General features: G+C 33.1%; 1 protein-coding gene across 1 annotated transcript; it reads right to left on the reverse strand.

The window, feature by feature from the left end:
- Positions 1–647: 647 nt before the first annotated feature.
- Positions 648–11605, reverse strand: LOC140048084 (uncharacterized). The gene is made up of 3 exons (XM_072093090.1): positions 11570–11605; positions 3791–4000; positions 648–1635 (listed from the first exon to the last, which is right to left on the reverse strand). Exons 2-3 carry the CDS (start codon positions 3968–3970, stop codon positions 1495–1497), a joined length of 321 nt encoding a protein of 106 aa, XP_071949191.1. The 5' UTR covers positions 3971–4000; positions 11570–11605; the 3' UTR covers positions 648–1494.
- Positions 11606–14055: the final 2450 nt, after the last annotated feature.

The raw sequence follows: 14055 nt of genomic DNA on the forward strand, positions 1-14055 counted from the left end.
CATTTATGATGACATCAGAACGACATTATTCTCGGATCTACATTTTAATCTAAACTTAAAAAATATGTCACAAAATGATAAGTTTATATTTATTATGGGTGCAAATGATCCCGATATCATCAAGCCAGTGATGAAGTATGTATGTTCGGCGTTTGAAAAGCGCTCGACTAGGCCTCCACCAGATACTGAGCGACCTTATGCAACATACATGCTCATTGAATGCTTTTATTATTGCTTTTTCTTTTATATCTATGATCATTTTTGTAAATGTTGTTGCTTAATCATACCTTGATGTTAGGGTGAATGTTAATAAATTTGAATTCGTATAATGTTTAAATTTGTTTTCTGTACTATATAGTATATAACATCTCCCTGATATAACTGAGAAACACTTTTTAATAAATAGGAAACACATTTTAATGATAGCGCCGCCCTTTTGTCAGATAAAGTAGAAGTTCAGATTAGGCCTACTTAATCAACATTTATTACGTTTTTGTCTTAACGACATCGTCAATTAAAATTTATCCTCCAATCATCATTATCAACGTCATTTGGTAATTTTTTTACCTGTTTTCGTCTAACGTTTTCCAGTGGAACTACAAAATAATGACATTAAACATAATATTTTGACAAATAACATTTTCCATATTCAAAGTTTATTTAAGCTCAAGATTTCAACAGCTTTTTCTAATCAATTATATCCACCCACTTATCACACCATAATTTAACGGTTTTATATTCATTAAAGCCTATACGGTGAATTACTATCTGAAAAAAATTATCATGTATAGGCGCAGCCTTAGAACTAGAATCATCTATTTGGTACCGTCGAGTCTTCACTAGTTAGGTAGGTGTAATTGGTGGTTGTGACTCAGCTCGTGATATTGGTGCCTAAGAGACGTTATATGTACACAGTGAATAAGTGTGAACCAAAACTCAACTCTATACCTGTACGGACGAATAGGGGTCTAAGTATTACGTATACTGATCCACAGTTCTCTCTTTCGTCACGTATTCCAGTTTATTTGTAAGTTAGAAATATTCCTTATTATTTGAAACTTGCTAAAGTTCTTTAGATTTAAACATAAAATGTATAAATGATGATCAAACTTCAATATCCAATCCAGGATATAATTATTGATTAAAATCTAAGAAAGCATAAATTGAATTGCAAAAGAACATAATAATGATAAAAAAACAAATAAGACTGATTACAACTTGTTATAGACACGTTGTAATGTGTCTTTTTCTTTAAAACATTGTAATGCGTCGACACGTTAAAAATGCATATTTATGCACGTTAACGCAATAACATGCGTATCACGTCAATTACCTCATTTGAAAGCGTTACATAGGACTAAAGAACAAAAGTTTCACGAACGGACTACGAAATTTATTATTTATAAAATAAACATTTGCATGGTTTTTTTATATTCGATTATTTACAACATAATTTATTTTTACAAATGGTTCTAATAATAATATTTCTTGTTTTTAGTTTAGTTGCCATTTTTTGAAGTCTGTTCTTGGTGATGGTTGCTCTTCTTCTTCTTCTTGGATTTGCGCTAACCGGGCTAACAACACTTCTGAGTAGGCCTTTACATCTTCCAATACCAGACGAAGATCAGTGATAATCTTTGAAGAAAAAAGGAAAAAAACATATTATTGTTTTTAAAAAACAATGAAATGGATTGGTAATGGTTTGGTTTGGAACGAGTGAGTGGCCGAGCGGTTAAGACAGTGGAACCGTAATATGTAGCCATAACATGGAAAGGGTGTTCGATGCTCACTCGCTCTATGGTTCTGGGGATAGAAGAGTCTTCTTGGATAAGGACTATAAACCGTAGGTTCATGTGCACTTTAAAGAAATCTAGTACATCTTTCGAGACGAGTAGGGGGTTACCCCTGGTAGTTCAGACATAGCCACTGTCACAAACTCATCACATTTTCACACTGGGCCCTCTAAGAGAACAGTCTTAGACTGAAGAGGCTACACCCAGTATAAAGAATAATAAAAATAATAGTAACCAGTAAGGAACAAGATGATAGCCTCAACCGAGTGATAATGAGAAAGGATAGAAGCAAGTTGATTAAAAAGTTACAATTGTAAAAATGTCATACAGTAGGAATGACGCTTTTATACTGTATTGAAGTTAAGGAATGGGGCTTCACATAAGTTTGATGGGTATAATGCGTCATTTTTATATGGGTATTACGTCATCTTTATGGGTGGTTTACGTCATTCAGTGATTGATATACCTCACTATATTCTTTTAAACTATTTTTTCTTTTCCGTTAGCAATATACTAAATAATTTATCAAAGCATATAAAATGTATATTAAGAATAACAAGATTACTGTCCAAACCTAATACATTATCTGCAACAATGAGTTTTAGACATTTGCGATAATTTAGAGAATTTAGTTATAACTTGAGCCCAAATCATAACAATAATATTATTCAGTTTTAAAGAAAATATAAGAACAAAATAATGAGTGCTAGTTTGAGAGTTGAGATAAAAGAACGATCAATTGCATTGTGTTGGAAGAGAGATTCACTGTTTACTTGATTGTTTGGCCGTTAGCAAATCAATGAATCACGATACATGTAAGTCTTAATTGACATTTATATCTAAAACGATGTATATTAAAGCTTTGAGAGTCAACAACATGTAACATGCAGTGTGAAAAGGGTTTTGAAAACCATCCCACAGAAGAAACAAAAACTGCCATTTTAAAATTGTTTTCGTTTGTGTAAACATAGTGAATTAAAGATGTATTGTTCCACAAAAACATGAAAAATGATGATTAATAAAATCAGATTTTGAATAGGCCATTTTTATATTTTAATAAAGTTAATGGTCAAAGTGACTTGACTATATAGAACATCAAAATGTGACCCACATTCCTATAAAAACTTTTAGGCCGTGAATTAGTGGAGCTGTAACTTGGTGGTTAACGTGCTTGCTTTCCAATATCAAGGTCCAGGGTTCAATCCTTCCAGGGTTGTAACTCACGACTCTTTCAACTCCACTAACTAACCCTCAAATTAATCTTAGTTTATAAGCACGATAAATTATTTAAAAGTTTATCTATCTTGTAATTGGCTAGTTACTCGTTGTTGGATGCGTATCAAGTAAAGAAGAACTTTTATTTCAGACAATTGTCCATATGGTATAATACATTACACAAAAAAAAGATGAAGGAGAGAGGACCAAAACTTTTATCTATTGGTATATAATGCCACTTTCCATTTTGTAATACATGTTTGAATCCATCAACAAATATTTATACATACAAATTAACATTCTGTTTTCGTTTTTCATTATTCTTGTAAGAAATCGGTAAGTCGAAATCCTCAAATATTCATAAAATGATGGAATATTGTTTTCCACGAACAAATTCCTCGCACTAACAAATCTGGGTTGTCCCAACAACCGCCGGAAAGCATCATTATAACAAACTTTAAGTCATTTGATATCTTTTTTTAAATGATTAGACCATAAAGGAGAACAGCACATGTTAATACAATATGATCTGAACAAAAAACATTTGATTGATTTGGAGCAGTATGGAAATTTCCTACATAAAACATTACCTCTAATACATAGAGATCTATATTGGCCACCAGTCAGGGGGAAATATTATATTCTATGAGTTTTATCAGACAGTCTATATTGTTTTAACAACTCTCTTGTAACATGACCACAGTGCTTATATATATTTTCCCCTAACTGCCACTATATGATTTCCCTTCTACACATTGGTCCTTGAAAAGCAATATTTTTACCTGTGAATCAGTATGTTTGTCATTTCCGTTATAATCTGTGAAAAATGCTCTTTTACCACCGGCTCCATACATGCGGTATCGACCCTTTGCCCCTATCGTTGACGAACTATACACTGATGAAACCAAGTACAAGAATATACAGAATGTCGTTATTGTAGCCTGCCTTCCAAAATACGTCATCTTTGAGTTACTGATATTCTTTGGTGATTTCTGTTTGTCTAATGTTATAGAAAATAAAACGTTGTTAGAACACGTGTAAATAGATTAAAGGCAGTTTGGGCAACCTCCGTATACGTATACGTATGGGTAAAATTCTCGTAGGAGACCTATACGTCATACATTCTGTAGCGTGACATACTTTATCGTACGTGATACCGATTTTCAATGCGTTTCGACGTGCGAATTTCATTTCACACATTTAAGATTTTGTCGTTAGAAATTAAGTTGTAAACGTGGCACAGATCACATTATACCAGCAAAACTTAAACATAAATTATTAAAGAAAATTCAGACAGAGTTTACGTTTCAAGAACACGACAAAGAGTGAAACATGTTGGTTGGGTCTAGCACATTGCTAGAGAGGCCTAACACCTCTAATAGCCCTCCGAAGCGGTACGTAAAATAATTTTGTCTAAATGAAAAAAGCTATAAATTCAAACGTGTCCGTACAGTACATGTTGTGATACGGATACGTATGCGCGTATACTAGGCTAGTCAATCTAGCATTTTGAGTGAAACAAATTGCAAACAGAGATTTTTTTTTTTAATGGTTATACATATGATAAGGTGATTATTTTTTGAGCATCACACCTCTGACACTCATCCCGAAGGTATGCAAATTAGCTTAAATATGCAAATTAGGGTGAAATTACAGGGTTACCATATCTTAAAAACTACTAATCGTAGAGAGTTCATTTTTGCACAGTCTGGTTCAGAATATATATATATTTATATTTGCTCTAATGAGACATTTTACATAAAAATGTCCGGAAGTACCAAATTTTGACCCTTGACCCCATTTCTCAATATTTACATAAATATGTGATTAAAATGTCTGTAGAGACTTTAGTTTGGACTCAATGACTTGGATATTGTTTTTCAATACCCACCATAGAACTGTATTATAATTCCTAAAATCACAATTTCGTCACGCACCTCAAAAGTATGCAAATTAGTAGTACAAGTAATATTAAATATGCAAATTAGGGAGTGAAATTACAGCGTTGCCATATCTCGAAAACCGCTAATGCTAGAGTGTTGATTTTTTCACTAAAATATTTAAAATGTATATATTTATATTTGCTGTAATGAGACATTTTACAAAAAAATGCCCTGAACTATGACATTTGACCCTCGACCCCATTTCTCAATATTGCATATATAATGAAAACTAAAATGTCTGTAGAGACTTTGTTTTGCCCTCAAATGACTCGGATACAGGTTTCTAATAGCCAACATAGGAATGTTTAGTAAATCTCAAAATCACACCTGTATCACTCACCTTCAAAGTATGCAAATTATTAGTAAAAGTTACATGAAATATGCAAATTAGGGGGTGAAATTACAGGTTCCTATATGTATCGAAAACCGCTAAGGTAGAGAGTTGATTTTTTTTACAAACTTGTTCAGAATGTACATATTTATATTTGCTCTAATGAAACATTTTACGAAAATATGACCGGAAATACAACAATTGACCCTTGACCCTATTTATCAATGTTTGCATACATAATGCGACTAAAATGTCTGTAGATAATTTTGTTGGACTCAAATGACTCGGATACAGTTTTCCTATCGTCAGCATAGGACCTCTTTGTAATTCCCAAAATCACATCTTTGTCACATACCTTGAAAGTATGAGTAGTAGAAATTATTAGTACAAGTTACATGAAATATGCGAATTAGGGGTGAAATTACAGTCTTCCCATATCTCGAAAACCATTAATGCCAGAGAGTTGATTTGAATTCAGAGTTGATTCAGAATGTACATATTTATATTCGCTGTAATGAAACATTTTACGCAAAAATTGTCTTGATTGAATTATGACATATGAAAGTTGCCATATCTCTATCGGTCATTAGCGTTTTTCGAGATAAATAAGGCTGTAATTTGCATATTTCATATAACTTGTACTAATAATTTGCATACTTTCGAGTTACTTGACTTTTGGAATTACTAAACGATCCTATACTGGCTATATAAAACCTGTATCCAAGTCATTTGAGGCCAAAACAAAGTCTGTACATACATTTTAGTTGCATTATATTCAAATATTGAGAAATAGGTTCGAGGGTCAAATGTCATACTTTCGATAATTTTTTTTTCAATAATGACCTAGATACAGGTTTTCTATAGCCAGCATAGAACTGTTTAGTAATTCTCAAAATCCCACCTCTGTTACTTCGCTTGAAAGTATGTAAATCAGTAGTACAAGAAAGTTGCCATATCTCTCTCTCTCGGTCATTAGCGTTTTCGAGATACATAAGGCAATTCACTGTAATTTGCATATTTCATATAGCTTGTACTACTAATTTGCATACTTTCGAGGTGCTTGACTTATACTGGCTATATAAAACCTGTATCCGAGTCATTTGAGGCCAAAACAAAGTCTGTACATACATTTTAGTTGCATTATATGCAAATATTGAGAAATAATAATAATAATATCCTGGATTTATATAGCGCCTAATGTTGTGAAACCTCTAAGCGCTGTACATAAACTAATACGAAAAAGGGGAATTAATTCCAACCATGCCAAAACGAAGGCGTGATTTTGGGAATTACAAAGCGGTCCTATGCTGACTATAGGAAACATGTATCCGAGTTATTTGAGTCCAAAACAAAGTCTCTACAGACATTTTAGTCGCATTATGTATGCAAACATTGATAAATGGGGTCGAGGGTCAATTGTTGTATTTCCGGTCATTTTTTCGTAAAATGTTTCATTAAAGTAAACATAAATATGTACATTCTGAACAAGTTATTGAAAAAATCAACTCTCTAGCCTTAGTGGTTTTCGATATATAGGAACCTTTAATTTCACCCTCTAATTTGCATATTTCATGTAACTTGTACTAATAATTTGCATACCTTGGAGGTGAGTGATACAGGTGTGATTTTGAGATCTACTAAACAGTCCTATGTTGGCTATTAGAAACCTGTATTGGAGTCATTTGAGGGCAAAACAAAGTCTCTACAGACATTTTAGTTTCATTTATATATGCAATATTGAGAAATGGGGTCGAGGGTCAAATGTCATACTTCCGGTCAATTTTGTGTAAAATGTTTCATTGGAGCAAATAGAAATATGTACATTTTGAATACGGCTGTGAAAAAATCAGCTCTCTAGCACTAGTGGTTTTCGAGATATAGGACAACTGTAATTTTTTCCCCTTATTTGCATATTTTATTTAAATTGTACTACTAATTTGCATATTTTCGAGGTGTGTGACAAAGGTGTGATTTTGCGAATTACAAAGTGATCCTATGCTGGCTATTAGAAACCTATGTCTGGGTCATTTGAGGGCACAATAAAGTCTCTACAGACATTTTAGTCACATTGTATATGCAAACATTGAGAAATGGGGTCGAAGGTCAAATGTTGTACTTCCGGTCATTTTTTCGTAAAATGTTTCATTAGAGTAAATATAAATATATACATTTTGAATAGATCAGTGAAAAAATCAACTCTCTCGGACTAGTAGTTTTTGAGATATGGTAACCCTGTAATTTCACCCTAATTTGCATATTTAAGCTAATTTGCATATCATCGGGATGAGTGACAGAGGTGTGATACTCAAATTTTGATCTCCTCATCATATATGACCATTTAAAAAAGAAAAATCTCTGTTTGCAATTTGTTTCACTTTGGGCTGTTTTTTTTGCTAGATTGACTAGCCTATACGTGAATTTTCCCAAACTCTCTAATTAACAATTCTTCACCAGTATGCTCAATTATTATCCAATAATCTATCAGGAAAAGTTTAAAATTATAAGAGTACTTTGTGTAGTTAGTCTTAAGGTAGCAAAATACACTCGATTTTTGTCTACAGCCAGAAAAAAAGAAATGCATTGAAACGCATGTGACGACAATAATGAGTTTGTTTTTCGTGGTATAATAATGATTCTATTCCATTCATATTAAATAAATATTAAATAAGACTAGGACATTTCTAGAATTGAAAACTGTAATAATATCATAACACCATTGTGTGAAATATTGATTATAACAACAACCATACACTGTTTAAACAGGGAGGCTGGAAACACGGCTAAAGTTTCGTCCACAAACGTTTCGAACCATAGAAACAATGTCTTTCGGAAGTTATGCGATTACTAAATCAATACCAACAAGTGAACCAAACCTAATTTCTTGGCACAAAACTGTACCGATAGTAGGCCTACAGTTTAATAACCAGAGGCGGATCCAACATTTGAAATAGAAGGTGGAGTGGGAGTTCTCAGATGTATTTGAGTTACAGGCCTCCTATAGTAAAGCCTGTTTATCCCCCGCCTAAAACCCGCGCCTGAACTAAATTCTAAGCCTAACGTCACAGGTTAATGTTTAGAACCAACCCTTAGCTTAGTTCTCGGTCCCGCACTAGGACGCAACGACGTATGCGCAACGCAAATGATTCATCGCGTCGTGATTGGTCAAATTACTTGCAACAAAAAGACGTATGTAGTAAGCGAATGAGGTGGATCCATGATTGTTTTTGAGCGATACATAGGCATATACACAATCTGTTAAATATAACAAAGTAAAATTAAAAGTTAAAAAAGTCATTAGTAAAAGCAAGGAGAGCTCCACGCCTCTGGATCCACCACTGATATATTTAAATCTTCCCCATCCCCACTCTACCTATTAGGCCTATCCCAACCGGATCGATGAAACTGAATGAACAAAATAGTGCATAGTTACATACAAGAATGTCATTACACAATTCTGAATTAATTACGCCATCGGTATACTTCCGACGATGCCTGGATACATTTAAAACATTTCCGTCTACTGTTGTGGCGTAATTGCGGTCATGACGTTTCATAGCCGAGTTTAAATTATTTATTTTTAAAGTGTGTAAGAATTAGTCTGATTCTACAATTCAGATGTATAATTAGCCTACATACACACAATATTGCACAGAATTGAAAAACACAATAAACACAGTTATATTTACGTACTTATAAAACAGCATAGAAATATATTTAAACTGAATAACCCGTATTTACTTTCGAATTCTTCATGCAAACAATATATACCTATTAGTATAATTGTTGAATTAACAGAAATATTCTTGTCAATGTTCTAATAAAGGAAAAATGTAGTAGGCATATTTTGTCTTAAGGCCAATTTACACAGACGAGCGGTAACGGTAAGCGGAAAACCGGCGTGTAGCTTGTCCCAGGTAGAATGGGGGGGGGGGGGGGGCTGACACGTCCACTCCGCGTTTTGTGTAGGACGTCATGAATAGAATAGATTGTATATTTTTATTAACGTAACCGCTCGTCTGTTTAAATTGGCCTTTAAGGTGTCCTTTTTGGAAATTGTAAACTCTTCATATCATAACACATTCTGTATTTACTGATGAAGGGTCTAGTGTTGCCCGAAAAATAATTGTTCTGGCTGTTTTACTTTATCGTTTTGATTTAGCTTTTTGCTTATTTTATTTAGTATTTCTATTGAGATCCAGCCATTGATACCCACATCATTGTCATTTGTTCAGTAATTTCCATTTAGATTTAAATTTATATATCTATAAAACGAAGAAATTTAGAATAATTATTAATGAACGAAAAAAAACACCTGAATGAAAACAAAATGGATAAATGAAGGAATAATAAAAATAAATAAAAATAATGAATAACAAAAGGAATAAATGGATAAAATGTTACAGAAAACAAAGAATTCACAAAAAGGAGAGAATTATTGAGAAATTTATAATTTCAAATTATTCAGACAAGTAGGCACTTGATTCAAAATCCCGCAGAGTGCTTTTATATTCAAGTAGCTGATGCACGCAATTCATGAGACGTTCATTTTAAGTCAATTACGTTTTAAAAAGTTTAAATAACATTCAAGTTCCGGCGACCGTGCAATCAATAATTGTATTATCATGCTATGTAAACTACGTGTATATTTTATGATCTATGAAATTAGAGAGTTATTTCATATCAAAGAAAGATGTTGTTTACATAGTGTATGGTTTATCATTCAATATATGTTCAAGAACTTGACACAATTATACAAACACGGGATTAGTATTATATATTGTATAGCGCACGGATAAAATGCTACAATCGACTTGGACAAGTTTTGAAAAAAGAAAACTGACTAAATAAAAAGCAAACTTAGATTTTATGATCTCATTTAGTAACTTAAACGTGTTTCTATATTGCTTAAGCTCTAATAATGATATAATCGTGTATAACGGAAACAATTTATTTATTTAACAACATCTTTATACAGGATTACACAATCAGGTTAAAAAAAACCTAGTTTGCATTGTGGTCCTGTCTTAAACACAGTATAACAAAATTTGAATTGAAACAATTTTTTCCGTTTAAAACGCCGTTTTATTGACAACTGTACAGGGTGTAGTAGATACAGTATATCAGACAAAAAAATACTGATGTCAATATTCAGTGATCGTAGACGGTAAATTAGTTAATTAGCCAAGGTCGTAATTAAAGTATAGCAAAGACGATGCTGGATAAACTACACGACATGTCTCTCTGTTTGACCACGACTATTAAATACATAATTTCTGAATACAATTAGCTTATGTTTTCCATAGTGGGAAGGAACGCAGTAGGAAATCATCAGTGACACCAGGAGCGTAAAAACGTTGATAAAATGGTATCAATTTCACACCCGGACGCGCGCGCGTTAATTGTGGTGTCACTATGGTAACTATAATATTTGTTTGATAAGAAGATTTTATTGATACCATCAATGCATCAACGATGTTTTTGTAAATTTCGAAGGATCATTTAATTGGGTACTCAAAATAAATGTTTCGCCAATAAACTATTCAGAGACCAATTTGTTTGCTATTTTTGTCTTGACACGTTACATTATGTGAAAAGTTTGATTGATTCAAATAATTGTTTATTACCTTTTATTTTAAATAAATAAAGCGTGTTTTAAACAATTCATGCTAAATCTGAATAATTTTATGAGAAAAAACGATAATTAAACAGAAATTTGAATTAACACAGTGCGTTCAAATCCGTCATTCATTTGCTCTCTCGCGAGAGAAAGTCAATTAATTGAGGTAAGTTGAAGACACGTTGAACATACTTAATGCTATACTGCAGAAAAACTTTATTTTAATTATACGCACTATGTGGTGAAAATATAAAATACTAGACAAAGAAATAATATACAGTATTTAAAATTAAGATCTCCCGATATATAATGGGGCTATACCTTTCAAATAAATTTTCTCGGTATATTATTACAGAGGAACAAAACGAATAAGAAACGATAATATGCATTGTTAACGACTCTTTTAAAGACATAACGACATTTTAAGCGCGCGCGTTCAAATGATGATAATCAGGGTACGGTTTATGCACGCGCTCTTTTTGTCGTTGCTTTGATACGCTGATTAACAGTAGATTTCTTATTTATATTTAATTATATTTTACAAGCGCACAGAAAAAGTATCTTATCAATACTCATCAATTTACAGAAAAAATTAAGTGAATAACTTAGGCCTAGCCATGATGCCCATTAATTTCGCAAAAGTTGTAACGGACCAAGAAAATCAACTTACCCGTGTGGATATGATTAAACCTTGTGGTTCCTCGTCTTTAATTCGACTACTGAAACTTGCAGGTCTGCCTGTCCTTTTATACCACACCGCTAAGCAAGCATGAACAAATGACTAAAGATAACACGTGACCTAACAATTCCATCAAGTATCGATATAATTTCATATGCACGTTAATAAACTCTGGGAGTAAGTATGTCCTATCGATAATGACAAATCAGTTTTAAGTACTTAAAATTATAACGCCGCAGGATCTATAATAATACGCATTTTATCCTTAATGTTGATGCGTGGACAATGGAATGTTGCGCAAAATGCAAAATCTGGTGGTTGTTAGTCGCGACGACAGTATTCGTGTATAATGTCAATGAATAGACGTTGCCTTGAAAATTGAAACAAAAATCTATGATTTTATGTAAGTGTCAAAAAAGAAAGAAAAATCAATCGAAGTTATTAACTTTAAAACGGTTGACGACATGATGTAATTAACTAACAACACATCCCGAGGTTCAAATTGACAGATTGTATTACACAGAGTGCATAGAATGTAGAGTCGCATGCAGGCTTCATATGAGAAGAGAATGAAGACAAAACAGCGCTGGTAAAATGAAATCTGGGAATTGAAGTTCGGGGTGGCCCTATTCCATGGCAGCTCATTAATAATAACAATAATAAATAATGGAAATTAATAAAATTAGAATTTGAACAAGGTGCTAACATGGTAATTATTCAGGGAAGAGCACCCTGTAATCACGGAGGTATAAATAAAAATTAACAAATTATTTGTAATAATACAGAGATGGCTTTGGAAAAGATACTGCCGTACTGACGTGTCGTCTTTCGGATAGGACGTTAAGCCGACAAATAATTAGTAATATACGGTAAGAGCATCAGCATCTAGTGTGATGATTATAAATGTAGGCCTACGGTACGTATTTAAAAATGTATATAAACTAACAATGCATGATTATTATTAGCATATTATTATATACTAGTTTTAATTAGGAAATAAGGTAAAATAAATTATTCAATGCATCTACAATTATTTTAGTGCGTTTAGTGTTATTTTCTTTCCTTCATAACAACATAATTAATGTAAATAAATTAACATTGATTATTGTTTAATACGTTTTCATTTGTGAGTACATGTAGGCTACATTATTAATGCAATTAAAATCATTTTAGTGCATTCATTGTTATATTTATTATCAAGTTATGGAATTTCATATTTTTAAAATATTCAAATAATTAAGTAAACGAATAAATATTCATATGAAAGAGGTATTTACCGATTTCTCCCTATAGCATATCTGTCTACGCACGCAACCACCATAAATGAGTTATTCAATATTGTGTAGGGGATGATAGTTTATGTTGTCAATCACTGATCCCTTCTGACAGATTTACAAGCCTACTCCTAATCTCTGTCTAAACTATCAAACTACTTTGACAAAAAGTGTGACGTCCGCGCCCGCCCAAATATGGTAGTATTATGTCATGGTATGGTACTGATATGACATCATCGTGTCCATATGGGAACATCACATTTTTGAGTTACATAAAGTTTGATAGTGTAGACAGTGCTTTACAGAAATGCGTGTAAGCTCAAAAAATTAAAAAATAATTTTTACCTTTAGGCCCTATTTAGCATTGTAAAAATGATAACAGCCAGAATCGTGTTTCACAAGGTTCAAGGCAAAGCGAGTTTTTTTCGACGACTAGACCTCAGTGGATCTAACGTTACGGATCATTGTGAGTGCATTGTCACACTTTGTGAAATAACTTTGTGATAATACCTGTTAATAATAACATGTTAATAATGGTCGCACCTTTTTACTCGATTCCTCAATATACAGTTGTTGCCGATTCATCTTAATGCTTGGTTCCCACTGGAGACGCAACGCAAGGACGTAACGCGACGTAAAGCTTGGTTCCCACTAGAACGTAACGCAAGGACGTAAACGCAACGCAAGCGTTTTAACCAATGACAAGCGAAGTTATAGACAGTTAGCATTCACAAGCGAATAAGCCATCGTTTGTGATTGGTCAATTCACTTGCGTTGCGTTACGTCCTTGCGTTGCGTCGCTAGTGGGAACCACGCTTAAGTGATTTGGCAAATCACAAGCGATGGATCATTCGAACATTCGCTTGTCATTGGTCAACTTACTTGCGTTGCGCTTACGTCCTTGCGTTGCGTCCTAGTGGGAACCTACATAAACATGTTGAACATAATAGTGACAAGTCGACTGCTAAACGAGTGGAGGAAAAAAACATCTAGCTACTATAAACACGTTTATGTTTTAAACACGCTAAACATGTAAAGACGTGTTTAAAAGCTCCACACTGTTTTTACAGTGTAAATCATATATCTGCAGGAAATGTAACTCGAAATGTTGCCTGTGAAAAAGTTATTAAGAAGTTCGGTCATAACAGATCAACAATTGGCATACTATATTTATAACGGCGAACACAATAATACACAGCGAAA

This window comes from Antedon mediterranea, chromosome 4 (genome assembly GCF_964355755.1).
Source record: "Antedon mediterranea chromosome 4, ecAntMedi1.1, whole genome shotgun sequence".
NCBI classification, from domain to species: Eukaryota; Metazoa; Echinodermata; class Crinoidea; order Comatulida; family Antedonidae; genus Antedon; species Antedon mediterranea.